At 44.2% G+C, this 27,415-nt stretch overlaps 1 protein-coding gene across 4 annotated transcripts in view; it reads right to left on the reverse strand.

Moving 5' to 3' along the window:
* The window catches only part of LOC105477009 (zinc finger CCHC-type containing 2), a 66,419-nt gene extending 39,412 nt beyond the window's left edge, over positions 1–27,007 (reverse strand). For 2 of the 4 annotated variants that reach the window (XR_011616837.1, XM_011733307.2), the window contains exons 1-4: positions 25,672–27,007; positions 8,824–8,935; positions 6,054–6,130; positions 3,834–3,905 (exon numbers count right to left, since the gene is read on the reverse strand). Coding sequence is in view for 3 of the 4 variants with exons in the window: in XM_011733307.2 (XP_011731609.2) it covers positions 3,834–3,905; positions 6,054–6,130; positions 8,824–8,935; positions 25,672–26,607 (1,197 nt within the window). In the remaining variant the exon portion in view is untranslated. The remainder of the gene's footprint in view (positions 1–3,833; positions 3,906–6,053; positions 6,131–8,823; positions 8,936–25,671) is intronic. The other 2 variants (XM_071085224.1, XM_071085225.1) reach the window with 2 other exon arrangements.
* Positions 27,008–27,415: the final 408 nt, after the last annotated feature.

Genomic DNA, 27,415 nt, shown 5'->3' on the forward strand with positions numbered 1-27,415 from the left:
GATCCACCAGCTGTGGCCTCCCAAAGTGCTGAGATTACAGGCGTGAGCCGCCATACCCGGCCCTCCATTTTCCAAACAAAGAAATCGCTCATTTCAATATTTATATTTTGATATTAGCATTTTAATACAGACTTAACAGCACCAGGCATATATCCTACTACCCATTTTAAACACAATTTATACTGAATATCTGTACACAGCCAAAGAAAACCAGTGTCAGTGAAAAGTCTATTTCAACCACCAAATCACTGATGGTTGTACTGAACGCTGAAGGCAACAGCGTATAAATATTCACAGTTCAGTGACACTGTTCACGTTGCTGGGCAGACTGCAGGTATGCGGTCATCAGCATGTGCAAACTGATTTATTTTCAAGTGATTTTTATGTTCAACTTCCAGGGCCTACTTGCAGTCTTAAAGGCTCATTTGCTTAAAAAAAAAATATGTATATATATATACACACACACACACACACACATACAGTTTAAAATCATGTCTTTTATATTCTAGTCACGTGTTTTGAATTTTCTCACCTTTCAATCCTAGTTCTAGCAAACCCAGCCTCCCACCTCCAGAGCTCCAGCTCAGCCTCAGAACAAGTTCAGAGGAATGAAAGGTTTTTGCACTGAGCTATTACAAATGTTGCTCTCTAAATACGCTGAGACCAATGGATAATCTAATGTTTGTAGTAGTCCTTGTTCATTCAATCATTCAGCAAATTTTCAAACTCCCACCGTGCCCCAGGCACTGTTTTAGCAACCCTGATACTGCAGTGAAGGAAGAAACAAAAACCCTGGCTGCATAAGAGTAGACATTCTGATCATGAGAAACGACAGCTTAACTGCTAAGAAGAAAAACAAAACAGGGGACTAGACATGGTGGCTCACGCCTGTAATCCCAGCACATTTGGCCAAGGTGGGTGGACTGCTTGAGCTCAGGAGTTCAAGATCAGCCTGGGCAACATGGCAAAACTCAATCTCTACTAAAAATACAAAAATTATCCGGGTGTGGTGGTGCATGCCTGCAATCCCAGCTAATTGGAAGGCTGAGGCATGAGAACAGCTTGAACTGGGGAAGCAGAGGTTGCAGTGAGCCTCTCGAGATGGTGTCACTACACTTACACCCCAGCCTGGGTGATGGAGCAAGACTCTGTCTCAAAAGAAAATAAATAAATAAATAAAAAACAACCCACAAAAACAGGTGAAGGGGGCCAGGATGCAAAGGACAGAGGCTGCTATTTGTATGGGAAAAAAAGACTTGAAATATTGACCTCCAAATCACATTTCCACACTACGGCAAGCTAGAAGTACAGGTCAATAGGGTCTACAGAATAAAAAGGGTGTTCATTTGCACATGTCAAAAGGACAGATTTTGCTCCTGAACTTTTTTTTTTTTTTTTTTTAAAGACGGAGTTTTGCTCTTGTCGCTCAGGCTGGAGTGCAATGGCACAATCTCAGCTCACTGCAACCTCCACCTTCTGGGTTCAAGTGATTCTCCTGCCTCAGCCTCCAGAGTAGCTGGGATTACAGGTGCCCACCACCACACCTGGCTAATTTTTTGTATTTTTAATAGAGATGGTTTCATCATGTTGGTCAGGCTGGTCTTGAACTGCTGACCTCAGATGATCCACCTGCCTCAGCCTCCCAAAGCACTGGGATTACAGGCAAGAGCCACTGAACCCCGCCGCTCCTGAACTTGTGTAGATGATGTTAAAAGGAAGGTAAAAGAGAAAAAATGATAAGTATCATACAATAGGCAGTATGTTTACACAAGTACACAATGTTGCAGATTATTTCATGTAATTGAGAGGCACTTATACTATTTGAGAAAAACATTATATCCAAATACTGGCTAAGCAGGGTGTTCATTAATTGCTATGATTCTGAAGAGTGAATTACTTATTTGGAGTTGTATTTGTTTTAAAGCACCTAAGCTTTTAGAAAAAATGGGCGACTGAAGCAATGAAATCTGTCAAAGCACAAACAGCTGAAGCTTCCAGAGGGAAAGCCAGTAGAAGGCAGACTCCCTGTGCTAGGCCCCAGCTGGCGGTCAGCTGCATGCTCTCTCAGCATGAGGGACAGGGAAGCAGGACCTCACACACACACTGGCACCAAGTCACTCGGTCTGGACCCCCCCCCCTTTTCAAGGCTCTTCAGCCTCAGCTCTGTACTCCTGCAACTTGCCCACAATTCTGTTGTGGGAAGGATAGAAGAAGGGAAATGAAAACAGGCTGCTCCTTAACCCAAATGAAGCCTGTTCGTGATCACCTGTCTAAATTTTGATAAATTTCTTCTGTTCAGAGGAAAGTCAGAAATAACTAGAAGAGATTGCAAAAGTATGTGGAGGTGGGGTGAGGCAGCCCTGCTTAGCCGCCTCTGTAATTAGAACCTCATCCAGGCACTCATTTTCTCCAGCGGGGTGCACTGCCTGGCAGATGGAGCCTGCCCCGGCCCGAGCAACTCTTCCCTGGCATCCTCACGACTGTTACCATGACTGAGCACAGCAGCCAGAAGCTCACAGACCCATGCCATCTCCCTCGCCAAGGTGTCCAGAGCTGACATGTCACAGGCAGTGGCCTCTGGCATCTGGAAATGAGTAAAACTTATCCCCCAACCTTACCCAAGGCAGGTCACTAATGAGTGGGAGAAGGAGTCCTCAACCCTTAACTGACAGAGCCTAGTTTATAATAAACCAGAGGAAATTGGAACTATTTAAGTCATCCCTGGGTGCTACTTCATTCACAGGGACTAATAAGAAATTCAGCAGAATTCACACTTCGACAGTCTTCCTCAAGGAACCAGCATCTAATGTGCTATTCAAAGCTCTACAAGTTGATGAATAAAATGGTCTCTCATAGATTTAAGAATGATCTGAAAAGGATATACTTATGGTGACAGACAACCTAAAACTAGCACTAGCCTCAAAATATATGTTTAATAACTACACTTGTACCCAAAACTTAGTAACTGAGTTGGGAATGTTTCTGGACTTTGCTTTCTCTCTCTACTAACAATAAATTTTAAAATATTTGCTTACTGAAAAGGAATAATTTATCAACCATTCATACCTATTCTCTCTTTTTGATATTTATTTCTATCCACTTTTCAATCAAATCATATTAGTATAAAAGAAACAGGTGATGGTTTGAACAAAATGATCTAAGATACCTTTCACCTCTGGAAAGTCTGTAATAAAACGTTTCTATTATCTTCTTATTCCCAGTAGTTTGGAGATTCTATCATATGGGGGTGAGGTGGGGAGGAGCTGGAACTCAAAGAAGGAAGAAATGGAGAAATATTTCAGGGAAGTGCATAGCTGAATAGTCGTGAAATCTGAGAACTCCCACCAAGCGGAAGCAAGCCTCATCTGGTTCTGCAAACACATTCTCTACTAAGAAGTCCCTTTGCAAGCAGCCACCAATGATGCACATCTCTGCAGGAAACTAGGAACAGGCCTCCATTTTTTTTTTTTTTTTCAAGTAGAGGCAGGGTCTCACTAAGTTGCCCAGTCTGGTCTTGGAACTCCTGGCCTCAAACGATCCTCCAGCTTCGGCCTCCCAAAGTGCTGGGATCACTGGTGCATGCCATTGTACCCGGCCTCCATTTTTTTTTTTTTAAATGTAGAAATCCCTTCATCATTTCCTTATGTTGGTAATGTCAGATAAGAAAACATGTTTAGAATAAGATGACGTTTTCCACAGCTAATGTTCATTTAGAGTTCTGAGCCAACCTTTATTTATATGTTTTAATTTTCCTGTTTTTTTTTTGACGTTGAGGTTTCTGGATTCTGTATATTATATAAAAATCATTTTAACAACAAAATCTATACTTTTACCTTCAGTAGAAATTCCTGTAGTTCTTGGTGGGTTTTTGTTACTGTTGTGACTGAAAGATCAGACCAATTTACCTGATTTAAAAAAAACACACATATTATATGGTTATTCCTTAGGCAGGAACTGGCTAGAAAAAAGCCATGTGCAAAAACAAAGGGCCTTACTTAAATTTTACTAAGATTAACAATTAGAAATATAAAGTTAATCTGCCATTTTCATAATTTCAAAATTAGTAAAATTAACTGCACGTTGACATATGCTACTCAAAAACGTTCTAATAACTCTTTTCAAAATGACACTTTTTAAAACCTATCTGAAAATATGACGTTTAGGAATTTTTCAGAAAGGGATATATTTATTTTCTATGAACTTAAAGAACTCTAAAATGACACTTTCGACAGTACAAATCTTTGCCACTCAAAAGGTAAAAATTCTATATCCTGAAACTTATTATATATACATCCTTATTAAGTATACACCCTAGAGTTTACTGCCCTCTTTGGTAGTACCATTTCATATTTTTATGGAATTTATGGTTAGAAGAGACTTCATCTTTATCTCAATCTTTAAAATCCTATTAAGATGCTAGGGACAGGTATGATTACTTCCATTTTGAGATGGAGAAACAAGTTCAAACAAGTTAGGTTACTGAGGTATGACCCTAAGTAGGTGCAAGAGTCAGAATTGACATCTCTTGTGCTACCCCACCCACCACCTCCTCGATGCTTTTCATCCAGTGGACTCAACTGTGGCCCCCTAATAATTTCTACCCTATAATTATTTGAGCTAAATAAATATTTGCCCTATGCTACTGTCTAGACCTTACCAACTTGTAAGTAATCAGATACTTTAAAATAGACAAAAATTTCTATCTACGAGTCTAAAATTAATATCTTTATTAACTGGCACATTTCTTAAGTGATTTTTAAGTATTCAAATGTTTGCAGAGCAGCTACTTGTGTTGGGCATTGTTCTGACTCTTGTGTCAGGGGATGCAGAAATGGACAAGACAGTTAAGTCTCCACTGACTGAGTTCACAGGCTAGTGCAGGAGACAGATCAAAGCCAAGTGAATATATAAGAATTTCCATCAGTGCTTTGAAGAAAACGCACAGGGCATGGTACAAGAACGGGGAGATGCACATGAGCTGGGGTGTCAAGAAGGATCTCTGAGGAGGGAGCTTTAGAGCCAGAAGGTGGCCTGTCCTCGGTCTGAGGGAATGGGGGAAGAGCATTTCAGGCAAGAGGACAGTGAAGCCTTCAGGAAGGCAAGCTGTGAGCTCCAGCAGCAAAAGTGGCCAACCTGAGCGTGGAGAGCAAAGAGCAAGATGCATGCCACAGTAAGACACCAGGAGATTAGGGCTGAAATCTTGCAAACTGAGGATCTTTCTCCCTCAAAGCAAAGCTGGAGTTCTGAAATTCATTCAATGAGCAAGTCAGACATGGTGGGTTGGCTGAGGACGAAGATTCCTGCTCTCCATGAGAATATCTACTGGAAAGATCTGTGAAAGATACAAGGGCAGAGTACCACGGATGAAGGAGAAAACTCCATGAGAGAGGGACAGCCAAAATTTGGCAAGCAATGCCTTTGGAGAAGAACTGAAGTGAGGATGCACAAAAATGTGGCATGGTTCCACCTGGCTTCAGGATGTGTGCCGTCCAACCTGAGGAGAAAGGGCTGTAGCTCAAGCAGGGAGAAGTAAGGAAGATGTGAACAAGGAATTCCCAATACAGCTGACGGGCAGAAAGACATGGAAAGTCTTCACCTGGGAGCACAGAATCAGAGCTGGGCTCTAGAGCTAATCCCAGCTGTGGAAAGGACAGGCAACAAAACCAATCATGAGTAAGAAGACAGGGCAATGAAGTGGGAATAAAAGCGTCACAGAGAACAAAGAAGAGGAGAAAAATGCCAGGGAAAACAATGCCTGTGATCTTGACTTAAAAAACAATGGCATTTTTAAAGATATATCCTACATCTTAATTGTGTCCTTATATCTAAGGTTCTTACTTCTTTTTAATAAAATAGCCAGGGTTATTTTAATGTGATGTAACTTCAAAAAAACGTGGCAAACCATTCAGTAGTATATGACAAAAAATAGTACATTCTCTTAATTAAAAACAAACACGTATACCTTTTCCCTTAAATTAGCAAACCCACCCCAAGTTCTCCCAAAGATCACGGAGCACAGCATGTGGGGCATCTTTTGTGGGGAAATGGCTTACTTTGAAAGTGTACTCCCAGTATTTGTCAGCTCTTTTTCTCTGGACTCCTTTCAACACTATCTTCTCAATGTGTACAGCTGAAAGAAAAACACACGCGCTGACTTGTGCTACAAAGACTACAGACACATGTCACTTACCTAAAGTAACCCTAAAAGTTGACAAGTGCTTAACAATTAAGCTACTCACTTTCATGTTTATGACTGGTCTTAAAATCATGAACTTAAAAAAAAAAGACAAAAAAACTGGAAGCACAGCGATGTGCCATCCACCCATGAAAAAGATTTTTTTCTATACCTATACAACATGCTGAGTGTTTAATTTCAAACACTCAGCTAACACCAAAGATATTAAGGATAACAATAAAAGGTACCTGTAATTAAGATATTTTTCCAAATGATAATCTTCCAAATTGTTACACAGATGACCACAAATACGGCATTTTAATATCAACTAAATGTGGTTCTTTCAATTCTTAATACATAGTAGGTATAAATTAGAAAATATCTAGTTTTATATTTAATTTTTAAAAAAACTACTCAAAAGTAATATACCAAGCTGATAAAAATTTCTAATTGGGAATTTAAAAATTATTTTTCTCAAATGTAACCTTCAATATCATATAATGGTAAATATGAACTGAACATTATAATAAAGGTTCATTGTGGCAAAATTTTTTCACATTACAGAGATGAAACAGTAAGCATAAATTATATTAAACTTTAAAACACTCTGAATTGAACTAGATAATCAGTTTATTTATGAAGTAAGCAAACGTATAAATCCCCCAGCTATCCATTTTACAACCCCTTTAATAAAAATACCACCTTAGGAAACAAATCAATTTCAAAAGAGCCAATCTACTAAGTGTACTCTACTCTAAGGACTTGAAGACACTGCTGTTCAGGGTATAAACAGAAGAAACCAAACTTTCAGGATCATGAGGGAGATAATATCAGGCTGATAATGAATATGCTAAAGATTGCAAAGAAGAGGTTAGAAAAGTAACTCAACAGAATCGGGGGGTACACTGTTGGATTCAGGAGAGCAGCAGATGGAGGAAAAGGGGGGCATTCATTCATTTTGCCTTAGAGGAAGAAGTTAAAATAGACAAAGTGGAATACACAAAGTGACAAAAGCATAGAGGAGGAGTAAGGCTGTTAAAAGACCATGGAAGGTGGGCAATGAGAAGGCATGAAGCGTAAGATACAGAAATACACAGGGGAAAAGACATTTATAATAAACAAAAGATATAACATTGCCAGTATTTTGTGTCAGCTTCCCAAATATATAGTATTTGGTGGCCTGCCTGTGGGCCAATTTCCCCTTTGTGGGCCAGAAATGTTGAGGACAAAAACAACAGAAAATCTCAAAAAGCCAGGCAAGAGCCTGTAACTCCTCAGAACTGTACAATAGTATAAGAGCCAAAGTGGTGATGGGAGGGTATGCTGTTTCCAAAAGCTATTATATTAAGTTAAAGGATGACACCATTAAATAAAAATCTTCTGAACTTATATTCAGAAATAAAGCAGCTGCTCTACTTCTTCAAATCATTGGGCTCAAGGGTAGGGGATCTTGGGTTTTATCTGGTCAGAACCCAATTTCACTTGGCAGAAAAAGCCACTAGGACACTACAGGATATGGGAACACAGCTTCAGCAATGATTTCAAGTTCTGTCTGCTGTTGCGTACCAGAATCAAGGTAAGAGAAGACAAGAGTATGTGGTGAGGAATGGCCACAGTGAAAGTACCCCCAGCCCTCATATATTAAAACTAAAAATCATGTATTACACTTTTTAAAAGCAGGAATACAAGAAAAATCATCTACGGTGCCACCTTTACAGTTAATTGTCGGCATTTTGATATAATCGCTATGTTCTTCTAAAATATTTTTATTAAAAAAAAGGACCTTCATTGTAAAACCAACTCCACTTTAGGTTATTTGTATATTCAATGAGCTTAGCTGAAGTAGTCTGATTAAAGTAGTATAGCTGGAAAAATAGGAGTACCGTGATAGTCTTGAATAGAAGTGGTCATTATGTAAACACTTATGTTCAACATTAAACATTCAGACCTATTTTTCCTGTGAGGAAAAATGTATTACACAAAATGGATTATTACCGGGAAAAAAAGGAGACATAATGACATAAATTCAAAATTGTTATAACTGAGTGTGAAGCTTATCATATATCCTTGGCTCTTTTAAAGCCCAGATGGCAGTCTGCATTTTCCATTTCAGTTTCTTTCCCAGAACAGGTTAATGGCTCCCCAAATGCAAAGACAAAAGAATATTTGAATTCATTCCTGTTCAGATGGCAATGTTCTTCCATCCATTCATTCCAGCCCTCTTAAAAACTGCATTATTGCAGGAAGAATGGATTTATAAGTAACTTGTTCACTCTTATAGAAAACTTGTATAAAATTCACTTTTTCAGTAGACACTGAGCTCAATTATACAAATAAAGCACTATACTAAATACTCGGGGGGTCTCTGCCCCCCAGAAGCATGCAACCAGGTTTAAGATCCAGCCAAGACAACGGACTACAGAGCAGAATGACTGCGTGCATGCTAGGACAAGCAGGGCTGTGGCGCAGGAGACACCCAGCGTGCAGATGGCAGAACTAGGAGGACTGGCTCTTGAGCGAAGCCTAGGACCAGTAGGACTTCTCCACCTCAAAAAGGAGAGTAAAAAGTTTAGAGTTAATCAGCGTAAAGAGCACCCTGTAATTTTTTGATGTACTAATGCTTTAAGTTTACAAAAAATAGAGCATACCTTCTCGCTGAGCTCTGTGAGGTGCCACGGTAAGTCCGTCCTGAGGTATTGGGGCTTGCTCTATTAAACTGCTCTCGTTATTTTGCATGTAATCACCATGAGCAGAGTTGTTCTAGATGAGAAAGAGGGAGATATGTTAACTTACACCATGGACTAAGAGTAATAATCACAGATTTAGGTATTCCCGTTTTACTAACAACCATTTCAGTGGCAATTTTTAGAGATCCAATAGGCGACTGCACACTACGGGCACAAAGGCACAGTGTCGGAGCCGCAAGCAGAAGACGAACACTCTATTATAAAGTATTGACTGTCCTAGCTTTCTTGGGACACAGAAAATTGCTTAACACTACACAGAGTTGCCAATGATGTCAGTTCTGAACCAGAATCAAAGGAACACATAACAACAAATGGTGTCCTTTACACTAATCCCCCATAGGGAATGGCATGTGTACTTTTTACAAGAATCACCACACCATTTTTTTTTTTTTTGAGACAAGAGTCTCGCTCTGAGGGACATTCTCTTATTTCTTTTTGTTAAGGCCTATGAGGTTTTATTTTTCTGTGCATTTATGAGGTTGATAGGAAGTGCTGTTTATCTTCTGAAGGGAGGTACGTTTTTTAAGTTTGGTGTTGTATGTACACCACATTCATGTAAAAATTGGAAGATGATGATTTGGTCATGACCTGGGGGCATTTTTTTTTTTTTTTTTTTTGAGACGGAATCTTGCTCTGTTGCCCAGGATGGAGTGCAGTGGCCGGATCTCAGCTCACTGCAAGCTCCGCCTCCCGGGTTCACGCCATTCTCCTGCCTCAGCCTCCCGAGTAGCTGGGACTACAGGCGCCCGCCACCTTGCCCAGTTGTTTTTTGTATTTTTTAGTAGAGATGGGGTTTCACCGGGTTAGCCAGGATGGTCTCGATCTTCTGACCTCGTGATCCGCCCGTCTTGGCCTCCCAAAGTGCTGGGATTACAGGCTTGAGCCACCGCGCCCGGCTCACCACACCATTTTTATTCATTGTTTGGGTTTAATAACAGTCTAAAATGATGCTTTGTTAGGAAAAAGTCTTAAGAAAGGTATCATCAATATATGCCAAGGATTTCTAAACAAGAATATGTATGGACAGGGAGTTTACCATTAAGGTTCAGTCATCTAACAGCAACTGGGTGCTCTAAACCTAACTGAGTTTGCTCAGCCAGTCACTAGTGAACTGGAATAACCTTGACTCTTAGATCTGCTGCTTGGAGTAATAAAGCGGATGTCAAACTTACACACAGCTCGCCAGAAATCAAGGACTGTCAGGTACAAACTGTTACAACATCATATTGATTAAGTAAAAATAAATAAATAGCCTTATGACAGTTTTTTATTACCACTGGCACCTTATTCCCTCCCGTTATGTATGTGCAGAATCTCAAAACACTACTCATATCAAAATCACCTCAGTTTTAAGAATCAATTATGATTTTACAAATCTGTAGTTAATATACATTAATATGTTTTTCTGTAAAAAAATTAGGCAAATAGAAGACCCTAGGCTCCCCATAAATCTCAATTTAAAAATATTTTGTTCTGCTGTGTAATTATGCATCCTGACCCAACAGTAAGTATGAATTGCTGTATTTATGAGAATAGAGCACATTATATACTTTTGGGAGCTAAACTTCTGCCTTCTTGTCTCTATTTAGAAACCCAAGGAAACAAAGACTGTCTACCTAGAACCATTTAATAAGGAGAGTATAGACCTCTTAAGTCAACATCCAACTTCTGAAACACTTAGCCTCATGGCCTTTACCAATTTTCACTGTGACTCATTTTTAAAAATGCAGATATGAATTCTTTTAATAACAAAACCACACATATCCTAACCCACCCCATATATTTTATTACAAAGTGTAAAAACACATTTACCTACGAGAGATTCTGCTTCTCAAAAATTTTAATATTGCTGTAAATACTTTAAAAAACAAAGAAAATAAAGAGCTATATAATCTTCTCAAACAGTTGTGTTAACTGGAAGAAGCTTGGGTGAATAGGTTAACCTTTTTTTTTTTTTTGAGACACGGTCTCTCTCCATTGCTCAGGCTGAAGTACAGTGGCATGATCATAGCTCACTGCAGCCTCAAATTCCCGGCTTCAAGTGATCCTCTCAACTCAGCATCCCAAAGTGCTGGGATTACCAGTGTGAGTCATTGTACCTGGCTGGTCAACCATTTCTTAAAGCGAAATATTTCTCTATATTGTTCATATGTAGTTCACAAATTTAAAGCAATACTTTCAAATGTAAGCTAATGCAAAATATGCAAAAAAATGTTTTCATTAGTGAGATGCACAATAAGATACCACTTTATACCCATTAGGATGACTGTTATTTAAAAAGACAGTGTTGGCAAGAATGTGAAAAAAATGGAACCCTTACACATTGATGGTGGAAACGAAAATAATATAACTACTGCTGAAGACAGTCAGTCAGTTCCTCAAAATATTAAACACAGAATTATTTTATGATCCAGCAATTCCACTTCTAAGATATACCCAAAGGAACCAAAAGCAGAAATGCAAACATAATCTGTACACCAGTGTTCACAGCAGTTATTCACAACAGCCACAAGGTGGAAATAACTCCAAATCCATCAATGGATGAACAGATAAACAAAATATGGTGTACACATACAATTACCTATGATTCAGCCTTAAAAAGGAATGCAGTTTTGATACATAACAGAATTTGGATGAATCCTGAAGAGAGTATGCTAGGTGAAATAAGTCAGACCCAAAAGAACAAATACAGCATGAGTCTACTTATATGAGATACCTAGAATAGTTTAAAGAAAGTAGAATAGTGGCTAGGTGTGGTAGCTCACACCTGTAATCCCAGCACTTTGGGAGGCTAAGGTGGGAGGATCACATAAGGCAAGTAGTTGAAGACCAGACTGGGCAACATTGCAAGATCCTATCTTTACAAAATATATATATTTTTTAATTAGCCAGAAGTGGTGGTTATGTGCCTGTAGTCTTCTGTACTCTCAGTTACTTGGGAGGCTGAGATGGGAGGACTGCTTGGGCCCAGGAGTTCGAGGCTACAGTGACCCATGATCGTGACACTGCACTTCAGCCTGGGCAATAGGGCAAGACCCTGTCTCTAAAGCAAACCAAGTAGAATAGTAGTTACCAGGTAGTGGAGGGAATAGGGTGTTATTTTTTTGAATGAGTACAGAATTTCTGTTTGGGATGATAGAATGTTTGGAGACGGTGATGACTCACGACAATGGGAATGTACTTAATGCTGCTGAACTGTACACTCAAAAGGAGATAAAATGAGAATTTTATGCTATGTATTTTACATCACAATAAAAACTAAAAACAGAAATGATCACACTGCCTCCACAAACATTAAATTGAAGCAACTGTATGAAAGTAGTTTGCTTCACAATCAAAATCTCATTTTTGAAGTCTGAAGTTAACTTTATGAACCCAATGTAACAACCAAGAAGTAGCCTCCTGTTTAATAACCTAGGGAGAAAAAGGAAGTTTGAGTTTCTATCCAAAGTCCTAAGTTCATCATCCCACGAAATATCTACTAATTAAATGTTTCTTTTCTCCTCCAAGTCTCAGCACGTATCAATGCTATAAAATCACATAGACTAAGTTTAGAAGCTATTACTAAACTCACTCATGTAACGCTGCAAGAGCTGGAGATGAGAATTAGGCCGTTCGGCAGCCCCAGTGGTGGGTGGCTGCTCGGCGACGCTGTCTGCCCTGCACTCCCTCTTTACTTTCCTTAGGGGGAAGGGCAGCATAAAATCTGAGAACTCCTGCTTTAATGGAATCATATAAAGAGGAATAGAACCCACTTTATCTGTTAAGTTCAGATTCTCATGAAAATGCAGAACAGATGAAATGCCAGAATCAGCATTTTACGAAGACTAGTTGGAAGAAAGCGTCAGGGCCAAGAGAAAAGTGGAGACTTTTTCTCTGCTTGAATCAAGAAAGCAGGGTTTAAAGATTCTAAGCCTGCGAAAATACACACAAGCATACAAAGAACTTCAGTACCAGTGCATTCTCCTTTCTTCACTTGCCTGAGGCAAAGCTGCTTCTGTCCTATTGCTTGCCTGAAGAGCTACTGATAGCACAAACCTACATGGCATGTAGTTCAGGCGGTCTAGATGGTTTTGCCACAGATCCCACGTAGACCCATCACAATTACATACTTCAGATTTCTTAACTGTGGGGACCTTGTGAAACAGCCAAGTAGCTGGACATCCTAAAAACTCTTCTCTGAAAACATACCATTAGAACAAAGGTCATATTTGCCTTTTGTTGCTGTTAACCAAGGTCAAACCACAGATGGAGTTTTAGTTCACCTAACAGTATTCTACATGGTTCTTCTAGTCCCTTGACATAGACTATAAATTTAAAAATCCAAGATATTCCGAATATAATAACAGAGCAGTAAGAGTTTATTTTTTAAAACCAAATTCACTAACTTCTTCTGAAGTTTTCCCAATTGACAAATGAGACTTAGAAAATTAACAGTAGTATCTAATAACATTCTATTAAGCTTCCATGGCAGATTAAAGGTAGTTAAAAATTATTGAATACTCCTCCTGCTGAAAAGTGGAACAAACTCCGCACTCAGTGGATCTAGGCTGGCTTTAGAATGTGCTGGTGGTGACGCTCTTCTAAAGTTAGGTCTTGGGAAGCCTCAGCCTGGGCCTCCTGGACACTTGGGCTTGGAGTACTGAGTCACCACGAGACATGCACTTCTGGCAGTTGCACTTGATGGACAACATGGAGAGAGGAGAGGGGTCTAGAGATGCCATCTGGGCCCCAGCTGCATTCCAGACACCCTAGAACAGAGACCAACTCTTCACTATAGTTATCTGTCTAAATCCCTCACCCACAAAACTGTGAGAGACGGTAATAAGATGGTCATTGTTTTCAGTCACTAAGTTTGGGGGTAATTCTGTTCTTTAAATAGCCAGATTCATAGGTCTCCTCCTTCAGCACCAGCATCTGTACTTCCTTTGCCGACATGCTCTCACTACAGAAGGAAAACATCTTTTAACCCTAGAACTAGGAAGATGATCCAGAAATTGCTATATCCCTGGGCCAGCAGCCGCCACATCTTTAAATCCCCACACCAGGGTGTTTTGGGGTGAGGTGAAAAGAATGCATGCATGAGTGCACAAGAATCTAGAGAAGTGCACATCTCCTCCCCAGCCCACATCTGACTCTGCCTTCGCTGTCACAGCCTTGCCCCACGAGAGATGAGGGAGGGAGGCCAAGGGGTCCTCAGGAAGGATGTGAGCCTGGGCTCAGAAGCTGGAAGTAACTTCCATGCCTTCTAGTACCTGCAGCAGAGCCACTGCTTCACCCCCAATGCAAAAACATTCTTAGAACCGTGTAGAAACATAAGCTTATGGAGCATAAGAAGAATCTACGGCCGTAAGTGATTTACTATAGTGTTGCCAAACACTGCATTAGAACTTGTGTTTCATGCCACTAGTTATTACGGAAAGGGCAATTTCCCCAAACTAATAAAACTACTCAACACTCAATGCCACAACCTCTTTGTATGAGGGATGACCTCTTTCTCAAGCAAATACTCTCAAACATTACAGCATTTGGTTCACACGTGACCACGCCATCTCTCATTTAGGACCACCAGTGAATTTCAATCATTTGATACCCAAGACAAAAATCAACGGTACTACGGGAAACTTCCCAATTGAGACACTTCTAACAAGAAACATAAAAATTCCCCAACATTTATGTTCCAGAGTGTTCACTTCAGTGACCAAAGTTTAGTTATTCTCTTTCCAATCATAAGCAAGGCACTACCCCAATTGTACATCTGACTCACACCACCCCTCAAGTAGATCATAAACTGGAGATCAAACACTGCAGGCTACCTACCATCAACTATGTAGGCAATAAGAAAATAGGTTAATACATGACTCTTCCATCCTACCAAAATGTCACTGCTAGATCTGCCCCAGTTTATGCACCCCACACACAAAAGCTCAATTAACACAGGGAGTAGAAATAATCTGATTTTTTTTTTTTTAAGACAGGATTTCCCTCTGTCTCCCAGGCTGGATTGTACAGTAATGCAATCACGACTCACTTCAGCCTTGACTTCTCTGCTCAAGCAATCTTCCCACCTCAGTCTCTTGAGTACCTGGGACTATAGGCATGTACCACCATACCAGGCTTTTTTTTTTTTTTTTTTTTTTTAGAGATGGGGTCTTGCTATGTTGCCCAGGCTGCAAATAGACTGATTTGGAAGGCATATTAAAGAAGCACAGCCAGTCAGCAACCACCCATTGAAGATTCAATTCAAATCTACACTTGTTCCATGCTTTTTATAGAGAGAAACAATTCCTCTTATTTCCAAAATAATTGTGCCTATCCTGTATAACTGCAAATATTTTTTATAAAGTAAATACTGGTAAGTACAATTCAAAATAAGACAAAATCACTACCTGATGTACTTAATCTTTTTTTTGAGGCAGAGTTTTGCTCTTGTTGCCCAGGCTGGAGTGCAATGGCACCATCTCGGCTCACTGCAACCTCTGCCTCCCGGGTTCAAGCGATACTCCTGCCTCAGCCTCTGGAGTAACTGGAAATATAGGCATGCGCCACCATGCCCGGCTAATTTTTGTATTTTTTAAAATCAGAGACAGGGTTTCACCACGTTGGTCAGGCTGGTCTCGAACTCCTGACCTCAGGTGATCCACCCGCCTCGCCCTCCCAAAGTGCGGGGTTTATAGGCTTCAGCCACTGTGCCCAGCCTCGATATACTTAACCTTAAAGCAGTGTATCATATCGGTATTTTTCTTCGTCTCGCTCTGTCACCCTGGCTGGAGTGCAGTGGCGCAATCTCGGCTCACTGCAATGTCTGCCTCCCAGATTCAAGCGATTCTGCTGCCTCAGCCTCAGGAGTAACTGGGATTACAGGTGCCCACTACATGCCCGGCTAATTTTTGTATTTTTAGTAGAGATGGGTTTCACTATATTTGCCAGGCTGGTCTCAAACTCCTGACCTCAAGTGATCTACCCGCCTCGGCCTCCCAAAGTGCTGGGATTACAGGCATGAGCCACCGCACCCAGCCTAGTATTTTGCAAAGCTATGTATTTTCCAAGTCCAAACACAGGAAATTATGACTGAGCAACTATGACATACACAACGCTGACAAAAAGAAAAAATGAGACACAATGCCTGAGCCTTTGGGGAACTTAAAATTCTAGTGTGAAAGGTCAACTTTATTTTATTGATTTACTGATTTTTAAGACAGGGTCTCACTCTAGTACCCAGGCTGGAGTGCGGTGGCATGATCTCAGCTCACTGCAGCCTCTGCCTCCAGGGCTCAAGCAATCCTCCTGGGCTCAAGTGATCCTCCTGTCTCAGCTTCGTGAGTAGCTGGACTACAGACATGCACAACCACACCTGGCTAATTTTTGTATTTTTCTATAGAGACTGGGTTTTGCCACGTTGCCCAGGCTGGTCTTGCACTCCTGGGCTCAAGCGATCCACCCGCCTCAGCCTCCCACAGTGCTGGGATGACAAGTATGAGCCACCACACCTGGCCTGAGAGGTCAATCTTAAATGTTAAAAAGACAAAGAATCACAGAAGTACCAAAATTACAATGATATGTGTGCATCTAAAATTCAGTGGCAGCAAATAATCTTTTAAGACTGCCATAGGGACAATTCCAGAAAACACCATACAAGAGACAATGGCATGAGCCCAGCTTGGAATGAAAGGGAGGATATATGAAAAAAGAGTGGGAAGACGAGACTTTGAGTCTAAAGACTTATTAGAGGTCAGGGTCCATCAGTCACTGAAAGAAAACGTAGTATGATTAAGTGTTGCCTTAGAAAAGTGTATCTGGCAGTAGTATCCAAAATATTGAGGTGGGAAGGCTAAAAAGCAGGGGAATCAGGAGGCTACTATGAAAGTTTCGGCCGGGCACGGTGGCTCACGCCTGTAATCCCAGCACTTTGGGAGGCCGAGGCGGGCGGATCAAAAGGTCAGGAGATCGAGACCACGGTGAAACCCCGTCTCTACTAAAAATACAAAAAAATTAGCCGGGCGCGGTTGTGGGCACCTGTAGTCCCAGCTACTCGGGAGGCTGAGGCAGGAGAATGGCATGAACCCGGGAGGCGGAGCTTGCAGTGAGCCGAGATCGCGCCACTGCACTCCAGCCTGGGCGACAGAGCGAGACTCCGTCTCAAAAAAAAAAAAAAAAAGTTTCGGCATATGTTCTCACTCATAGGTGGGAACTGAACAATGAGAACACTTGGACACAGGAAAGGGAACATCACACACTGGGGCCTGTCATGGGGTGGGGAGACAGGGGAGGGATAGCATTAGGAGATACACCTAATGTAAATGACAAGTTAATGGGTGCAACACACCAACATGGCACATGTATACATATGTAACAAACCTGCACGTCATGCACATGTATCCTAGAACTTAAAGTGTTAAAAAAAAAAAAAGTCTCGGCATAAAGTCCCAACAGAGAATGGTGTCAGGCAAGGATGAGGAAAGTGTCCATTCAGGATGTGATAGGAGAAGACGATTAAGGTCATCAAACAATTCAGAATGACTAGAAACATAATGGTACCATTGAGAGAACTGAGTGAGTCTGGAAGATTTTTAAAAAATCAATCGTGTTCTTTTCATACAGATTCACGTTAGAGTGACAGTTGACATTCAATGAGATATACACCAGAAAGGCACGCATGTGTGCGCGCGCACACACACACACCCCCCTTCAACTGGCTCCCACTGCAACCTACTGACAACCTATTCTTTTAACATGACCTTCAAGGCCCTCTATAACCCAACCCTACTATCTCTTCAAATGTCTTTCTTTTCCACTTCCTTCTCTCCTTCTTTTTGAGACAGCGTCTCACTCTGTTGCTCAGGCTAGACTGCAGTGGAACCACCACAGCTCACTGCAGCCTTGACCTCCCAGGCTCAAGTGATCCTCCCACCTCAGCCTCCTGAGGAGTTGGGACTACAGGTACATGACACCACACCCAGCTAATTTTTTTTTTTTTTTTTTTTTTTTTTTACTTTTTGTAGAGATGGGGGTCTAAGTTGACAAGGTTGGCTTCAAACTCTTGGGCTCAAGCGATCCCTCTGCCTCGGCCTCCCAAAGTGTTGAGATTACAGGCGTGAGCCACCACACCTCGCCTAATGTCTATTTTTCTACTCATCCACTGCAACCAAATTGTGCTAATCACTCTACGAATAATACATATATCTCACTCCTGTTTACCAAGCATTTTCATTTACATTAACACATTCACCCTCACAACAATTATATGAAACAGATTAAGAATGATATCCCTACTTTGTACTGGACAATCTGGAATCTGGGAAGACTAAATAATTTGCAAAATGAACTTTTCAAAATATAAATCTGACCTCAACTAAATGACTTCTTGAATGAGCACAAAACACTTCTAATGAGCTAAGGCATTTAGAAAGGAACTAAAGGTCAAATGTTCCCAAGAGCATAGGAAGAACAGAAGGAAGCCAACTGCCCCTGGCCCAGCCAGGCTACACCTGTAACATAAACACCTGATTAGGCCCTTCCCTTCTAGATCGACTGTTTACAGAGAAAGGAACCCCAAAATGTCAGTGGATGAATGAGGCTTTTGTGACGAAGAATTCTTTGTAAGTAAAAGAAGTACTGTTACACACAATCCTCCATAACGAGAAACAGTCAATAAAATAAGTTCAGTCTGCCTTGAGAGTAGTACAGGCCTTTTTGCTTCCCTTTAAAAAAAAAATAAAATTAGCTTAACATTTCTCAAGAGAAAAATATTAAATAAGTTAAAAATTAGCCAGTTTAACAGCTTTTATAAAAAAGGTAAAAAAAAAAAAAAAAGTTCTTAATTATTCCATGGATTCTAGTCTGTGCTCTGAACAAAGAATCATGTAACTTAACAAAACTGCAAAACAGTTTTAAGTTATAGAATAGTTTTCTAGCTAAATATGAAAACAGGATAAGGATTTAAGTAGATTACAGCTGCATGAGAATAATCATCTAAATCTAAAACATGCATTTTCTGCATCCCCATCCCCAAATCCAATACGAGGAAAATATCTATTTTAATGTTCCATGATTCATGGAATTCCTTCCTTCGGGTTTATCTGTAGAACACTACATCTTTACAAGTACTAACAAAAATAAAATAACTGCTCCAAATAAATGTGTCTCAAATACCACCTTTTCAATTGCCCGTCCTTCACTAACATCAATCTATTCACAGGGATGGTAACAAAATATACAAAATACTCCACTATAAGGATTTTTATTAGGTAAAAAAAAAAAAAAAAAAAAAAAAAAAAAAAAAAAAAAACCCTATTCCTGAAAACACTGCAGGTTGTGTTAGTGGAAAATATGCAGTGAGCACTAATCTCAAGAAAGGATGCATGTTCAAGACAGTATGTGAATTATTTTACCAATTAATACAATCACCACAACCTCAAAAGTTATGATCCCCATTTTACAGATAACACTGTAAATTATCCCCATTTTATAGGGAAGACTCAGGATTTAAGTGGCCTGGCTGACAACTATTACAGAGCTAGTGGCAGGGTTGACACATAAGCCTCCAAGCCTAGGGCTCTACTAAACATGGCTATCATTCTTCAAGGTCTTCTAATAGCTTCTACGACACTCTTCCTGACCCCCTCACCACACAAAAAAAATTAAGGCAACACGTATGTACAGTACATGTACAGTTATCCCCCAATACCCATGAGGAATTGGTACCAGAACCTCCCAATACTAAAATCCAAAAGTGCTCCAGTCTGGATATAAAATGGCCTAGTATTTGCATATAACCTATGTACATCCTCCTGTAACTCTAAATAGCTCCAGATTACTTATATCTAATACAACATAAATGCTGTGTAAATAGCTGTTATACTGATATTGTTTTGGATTACACGAAAAAAAGTCTGTACGTGTTCAGTACACATGCAATTTTTTCCCTAATATTTTTGATCCATAGTTGGTTGAATCCCCGGATGTAGACACCATGGGTATGTATAAATAAATCACACAAACATATTTTAGTCAACTTGAGAAAAAGAATGTACTTCCTCTCCAAATCCAGCACCCGCTCCCGCCTCCCACCATGATATACATGAGACTTTTTCTGGGTTCTCCTTACCTGGAAAATGACTGCATAGAAAAATGTAACTGGTAAAGTAACTCAGGATTTTAATAATTATTTCCTACTCAAAGAATCACTATTTAACTCTAATAATATTCTAAAAAGCCTCTTCCAAATGACTTTTATAACTGAACTGCTTTTATTCTTTGCTGTAGCCAAACCAACCTAAAATTTCCCATGAAAGACACAGCTGTTTCTGGCCCCCCCTCTCAGTATGTGAGATGCTGTGCCCACTTCTCTACCACCACCATCTACACAAGGCTGAGCTTTCACCTGCAGCTGCTAACATTTATAGAAGACCATGAACCAGACACTACTCTACAAGTAAGAACGTCTTCACTGAATCCTAACACTCCCAGAGTGGCGGGAGGGAAGCCTCAGGCAGCACCCACGGCCCCAACAACACTATTCACTTTAAAATATCAAATAACCCAGCAGCAGGGGCCAGTAAGTTAAATAAAGGTATTTATTAATATTACCAATGAGCATTAGAACTGGTCATTTTAAAAGAGCATCTTTTTTTTTTTTTTTTTGAGCCTGAGTCTCACTCTGTCACCCAGGCTGGAGTGCAGTGGCGTGATCTCGGCTCACTACAACCTCCGCTTCCCAGGTTCAAGCAGTTCTCCTGTCTCAGCCTCCCATGTAGCTGGCACTACAGGTGCATGCCACCACGCCCAGCTAATTTTTATATTTTTAGTAGAGATAGGGTTTCACCTTGTTGGTCAGGATGGTCTCGAACTCCTGACCTCAGGCGATCCACCTGCCTCGGCCTTCCAAAGTGCTAAATTACAGGTGTGAGCCACTGTGCCTGGCCAAAAAATCATCTCTTTTAGTGCCTCCTACAATAACTGAAATTCTGACAATGAACCTTTTCCCTCTCATTTTCAGTTACTCTCTCACTAGGATTCTGGCGGCCACATCCACATTCAAGTTATCTTGAAGTAGCATCGATTACGTTAAAATTCTTTTAAGAGTTTTCTTCCAGGCCGGGCGCGGTTGCTCAAGCCCGTAATCCCAGCACTTTGAGGAGGCCGAGACGGGCGGATCACGAGGTCAGGAGATCGAGACCATCCTGGCTAACATGGTGAAACCCCGTCTCTACTAAAAAATACAAAAAACTAGCGGGGTGAGGTGGCAGGCGCCTGTAGTCCCACCTACTCGGGATGCTGAGGCAGGAGAATGGCGTAAACCCGGGAGGCAGAGCTTGCAGTGAGCTGAGATCCGGCCACTGTACTCCAGCCTGGGCGACAGAGTGAGACTCCGTCTCAAAAAAAAAAAAAAAAAAAAAAAAAAAGAGTCTTCTTCCAAAATGTTTCCTATATTGCAAAGTTAATCAAAGCACTTGCTCTATCAAGTACAATTTAGCTAACTAAACTAAGCAATGAAAAAGTAACAATTTTGCAAGGTTTTCTTTCTTTCTTTCTTTCTTTTTTTGAGACAAAGTCTCACTCTGTCGCCCAGGCTGGAGGGCAATGGCGCCATCTCGGCTCACTGCAACCTCCCCCTCCTGGGTTCAAGGGATTCTCCTGCCTCAGCCTCCCAAGTAGCTGAGACTACAGGCACGTGCCACCATGCCCGGCTAATATTTTTTGTATTTTTCTTAGTAGAGACAGGGTTTCACCATATTGTCCAGGCTGGTCTCAAACTCTTGAACTTGTGATCCGCCCGACTCGGCCTCCCAAAGTGCTGGAATTACAGGAGTCAGCCACCGCGCCCGGCCGCAAGGTTTTCTTTTTAACTAAATGCACTACTTTTTAGTAAGTGAAGGACCCATGGCTACTTAATTTTTGTGGATTCAAATGATGAACTCAAATATGTTTTGTGAGTTCAAATAACACGAAAACACAGGATGATTTTGTGCCTTAGTATCAAAAGTTTACATTTTTATCTTTCATTCAAACATTAGTACTATTAGCCAAGTAATTAAGCTCTGAAGATCTTGATGACACAATCTCCAGAGAATCGCCATACTGTATTAATCAATAACCACTACTATGATCGTCTACACGTTTTATGCTTCTTATACCTTTGTGTCGCTAGTTGGGGACTAAACCTCCAAAATAAGAATACCCATTTTCCTGAACAGTTAAAGAATGTCTTTAAGTATGCAAACATTGCTTGCCTGTCTTGCTTCCTGTCTTTTCAATGAAACAGCAACAAAACTAGTACCTTTTAAAATACGTATGCATTTTTTGGTTGCTAACACACAATTTACAGTTTGGCTTCCTAATAACAGGAAAACACCCATTTTAAAAACCAAGCGTTTTCAGCTATACTCTAACTATGTGTCTGTAACTCCGTAACACAGGATTGTAGCAATCACAGAGAGTTCCTAAGACACTATTAATGAGTGTGACTTCACTACTGCTCCCTGGACTATTTGCTGAATTTTGTACAAGTTACTGGCAGTCCACCACAGTTGTGTTAAGAACGTGAGATTTATGTACAAGCCTCCTAAAAACAATGCTGACATTTAAGTTGTAATCCAATGTAATATTTACTATAAAGTAATCCAAATAACAAAGAAAAACTCTGGAAATGTTACTCTTAAAAGTAAAAACATCCTTGTTGAGTTTTCCTGTATTTCCAATGTAACCTAAAAAGTATATTCTACCGGCAACCTGTGGACCTGACCTCAACTATTAACACTGTAACCGTGCCATGTCACTAACAGTTGCTGGGTCGTCAACTTCAAAGCATGTAATATAAAATTGGCATTAAAGACATGTTCTATCTGTAAATGTCACTAGTTTTTAAATTTTTTAATAGCCAAGCTGATTCAGTACTGGATACAAGTCTTGTGAGCCAGGGGCACTATTCTGGGCCAGTATACTATTACTTTAGTAAAAAAGAGAATTAAAAGGACACTAACTGTATGTTAACCAATAGTAAGGCTGAAAATACGTCGTTTGGCACACCAAAGATCTTCACTTAGTAGTTAAGAAAAAGAATGACTCCCAATTAAAGTAGCATACTTGTGTCTAAAAGGTTACTTCTGGGGGGGAAAAAACGCTGCCACACAAATTTCTCTTTACCAGGGTTATCGCCACGGCCCAGCACTGCCGAGCGCAGCATCCACGTGGTTCTCGAGTCCCGCTGGAAGTCTCCGGCGCTAGCCCAACACTTGGCCTCCGCGGGAAGAGGCCAAGAGGGCGCCGGGGGCGGGGCCGGTGCGCCGGTCACGTGGGCGGCGCGCGGCCGCCATCTTGCAGGGCGGGGGCGGGGAGGAGTCCCGCGGCCCCGGCCCCACACCGCCGTGCGCTGGCCCCGGGCGTCGCGTGACCTCCCGGCCCCCCCGGCGGGCCGCGGCGCCTCCACGCGAGGGGCGCGCGAGCTTCGGGCTCCTCCCTGCCGACGGAGAGGTGCGCCCGCCCTCCCGGCGGCGGGAGGCCGAGAACAGCTGGGCAGGATTGCCGCGAATGAGGGCTTAACTCAGCCCACCCGCGCATCAGCGGCCTCTGGAGTGACAGCCTGGGAGCAACATCATCAGATAAATGGTCCTCAAGGCCACAACAGTTGGGACTCGGAGGTCACTCTAAGCAGCAGAAAATGCGGGGTCGTAACAACTTAATGAGATGCGAATGATGTGTTACGGTAACCCTAAACAACTGCTGGAGAAGTTCACCACACCACCAAGCATCTAGAAATAGCCCAGTGTCACCTGTAGTACGCGGCCCCTAAGATTTATTCCCCCACTTCAGTTGATGACCACAGCACAGGACACGTCCTAAGAAGCAGTGATGTGCTGAGGTTAATGGCAGAATGCCTAACCTCACTTTGTCCATCCCTCCCAGCACTCACTGGTTACAGAAAAAAGGTCACGCACTGCGGTCAACATAAAATCACATTACCCTGGTCTGCACGCATCCCTCCCCTTCCTCTACTTGCCCTCCAGCACGCTCATTAAAAGCAAAATTTAAAGAAAGAAAAGGGAAAGAAAAAAAGACTTCCAGCAGTTACATCAGAAATCAGGTACCCTTGTTGGAATAGTATGAACGGCATGATAGAAGAGGTTCCACTGTGGGACATTTTCTTTAGGCCTGCAATTTAAGGCCATCTTTACAATATTGTATGTTATTACAGTAACATTTGAAATGAGCATTGTTCCTGAATTCATGCTTTGGTCTCTAAGTTTAATGGCTGTGCGGCCTATAGGACTTTTGGGAAATTAACGAGTAGGCTGAAGGATGGAAGACGCTTTTACCATCAGAACACGCACTGCATGCTAGTAGTAAACAGGCACTGGAAGATGACAAAATTTCAAACTCACCGAGATAACGCTGGGCACTAGCATTACATCTGAGTTTGATAAAATACGTCCCAAAACATGAGTCAGTTACCTCACACAAGTCTCGTTTTTAAAAAGAGGGGTTCAGGCTAGATTATCTCTAATTCCTCCCAGCCCCAAATCCATTGATTCCACGGGTACTGAGTCCACAAAGCCACTAGTAAAATACCATGCTCGATTTTAGTTCTAGGTACTAAATGACAGCAGATATATATACTCAATTAACGTTCAAGCAAGGAGAGGAGAAAATTCCCTTTTCCATTATCTCCTAGAGATCACCTAAGCTGAAAAACATGGCATCCAAATCAACACCTCTCAAAAGCCTGTGACCCCACAATCTCACTTTACAGTCTCCCACTTACTGAAACCTACTCCTCCCCCCGCTTCCCATGGAAAGGTCCTCCTCAAAGACTTCACTGGACCCTAATTATCATTAAATTGCTTTCATGGCTATAATAAAATTTCATCTTTAATGTTTCCGACAAGTGGCTCATTTGGATTCTGGTCTACTACATTTCGGTGTTTAAGTAGTTCTTTTGGGCATTAACGCCTATCGTAAACGCCCAACAAATATCCCGGAACCCCAATCTGCAGGCAGGAATCAAGAGCCCGTGAGAAAGCGCTTCTGCCGGAGGGAAAGAGCATCCCAGGCCGCGCCAGGAGAGGTTTCTCCACCCGGACAACCTGCCTTACTACTCATCTCAGATCCATTCGCAGGTCTCTACGTCAGATGTCTGCTGGGAACACAAGCCCTCAGAGCAGGAGCCACAAGGACCCGTACGACCCCTTTTAACTCAGACACACACTGAGCAAAAAAAGTCCCTCTGTGCCAAAGACAAGGGCAGCTCGCCGGGAGCGCACCTTCAGGACACCCCGCCGAGGGCCCGGCAGAGCCCCGAAACGGGAGGCGGAGCCCCAGCCAGGCAGGCGGGGAAGGACGGCGCTGCCCGGAGCTCACTGCGGCTGGCTCTCGCACAGGTTCCTCCAGCGCCCCGCAGCTCCCGCACCGAGCGCTGAGATGCTCAGAGCCAAAACCGTCCCGACACTCTTCCTCCGATTGGGGCCCCGGGCGGGGAGCTCCACGTCTTCCGTGGCAACACCGTGGCACGGAAGAGACTTCTAGAGCATTCTGTGATGGCGGGTGGCTGTGTCTGCCGGGGTGTGGGGTGGGGTGGGGGAGTGGAACGGAGCGGCCCAGCGAGACGAAGCCCAGCCCTCTGGCGCTGGGAGCTGCCGGGTGGGGATTCCGAGCCACCTGCGCCGGGCTGGGGCTCGGGCAAGGGGCGTCCGAGAGCGAGGCCGGCGGGGCAGCGGTCGCACCGCGAGTCCAGGGAAGCTCCGTACGCCTTACCTGGGCCCTGGGGCCGGCAAACTTGCACGGCTCCACCTCCACCTCCGCGTCCTCGGGGCCCCCGCGGAGTGCGGCGCGGAGCCTCTCCAAATGTTCCCTCAGGGTGACCCGCTGGTGAAAGGAGAAAGCCGGGTGCAACGAGGCCATGGTGAAAAGCAGCAGCAGTTCCTCCTGGGCCCTGGAGCCGAGCCCGCCGCCGGCCCGCGGCTCCGCAATGCCGCCTTCCGGGCCCGAGCCGTCCTTCTCGGCGTCCTGCTCGCCGTCGCCGTCCTCGCCGCGCTCGTCCTCCGCGCCGCCCCGCGAGCCCTCGCCCCGGGCCGCGCGCAGGCTTTTGAGCACCGAGTCCACCTGGGGTAGCAGGCGGTGCAAGCGGCCAGCGGCCTCCCGGTTCTCCGAGCCCAGCAGCGCCAGGTAGACGATGAGGCGCGAGCGCACCGCGGGCTCTCGGAAGTCGGCCAGCGGCCCCGGGTCCGAGAGGCCGTTGGCCTTGGCCTCCGAGTCGCGCAGGTAGTGGTAGTCCTTGCGCGCCAAGTCTTCCAGGCACGAGCCGAGGAAGCGCAGCTCCAGCGGGTTGCATAGGTCCAGCAGTCCGCACATGAACTCCAGGCGCTGCGCCGAGCCCAGCACCAGCCCGAACCACTCATATACCCGCTCCTGCTCACGCAACGCCGCTGAGGGCCCCCCGCCGCCGCCCGGCATACCCGCCCCCGCCGCCGCTCCACCAGCAACAGGCGGCCCGAGCCCCCGGGGCGGCGGCGGCGGCGGCGGCAGAGGGCCCCGCGGCGGGCCCGCGGGCGGCGGCGGCGGGGGGCGGCAGTCGCGGCGGCGGCGCGGAGGCGCCTTCGCGCCCGGCCGCGCGTCCGCCTCGGGCTCCTCCGCCTCGGGCGGCGGCTCCGCGGGGTGCGTTGGCTTCAGCGGCAGCTTCATCCTCAGCATCCTCGGCTAGGGCGGCGCAGACATGCGAGCGGGGGCGGGCGGGAGGGGCCGCGAGGTGGGGCACGGGCCGAGACGGCGGCGCGGCCGTCAGGAGCGGGGCCCCTCCATGCCGCCGGGGGAGGGCCGGGGCCGGGGGTGGGTCTCGGCCGGCGAGGGGGGCGGCGGCCGGCCGGCGGGGTCGCTGGCGTCGTCTTCCCGGGCCGGGGGCGGGGCGTGCCCGCGGCGGCTCCTCCCCCTGGGCTCCGCGCCGGTTCTGGGAGCCCGGGTGCGGATGGGAGCAAACGAGCGACCTGTCGTCCTTCCGCCTCCCTCTTTCCGCCGTCCGCGCTGAGCCGGGGCGGCGGTGTCTGAGCGGTTACCTCGCGAGCCGGTGAGGACGGAGCGGCTGGGTGAGGAGGTGGAGCGGCCGGGCCGGGCGGAGAAGCTTGCGGGCTCCGCGCACCGCACCTCCGCCAATCAGCACCGCGAACCGACGGTGACGTCGCTCTCCCCGCCCCCTGGGGGGCTGCCTCTCTCCGAGAAGCCACGCCCAACTGCTGGCCGGCCGCCTCCCTCTCGGCGGCTTCCGCGCGATCCTAAAGGCTGGTGCTCGGCGGGAGGAGGACGTGGGCTGGGGCCGTGGGGCGGCGCGAGGGGAGCCCGGGCGCGGTGAGGAGCGTGCGAGGCCCACGTGAGCGGAGGGACGCGGCCGCTCTCACCTTTCCCGAGGGCCCTGGCCCGGCTTTGGACTCCCCTCTGCTTGTCAGCTGCCGCCCCGCCTCCGCCTGCGGTGCCCGGGCTGCCTGCGCGGCCGGAGTGAACGTGTCCC

This window comes from Macaca nemestrina, chromosome 19, assembly GCF_043159975.1.
Source record: "Macaca nemestrina isolate mMacNem1 chromosome 19, mMacNem.hap1, whole genome shotgun sequence".
In the NCBI taxonomy this organism is placed as follows: domain Eukaryota; kingdom Metazoa; phylum Chordata; class Mammalia; order Primates; family Cercopithecidae; genus Macaca; species Macaca nemestrina.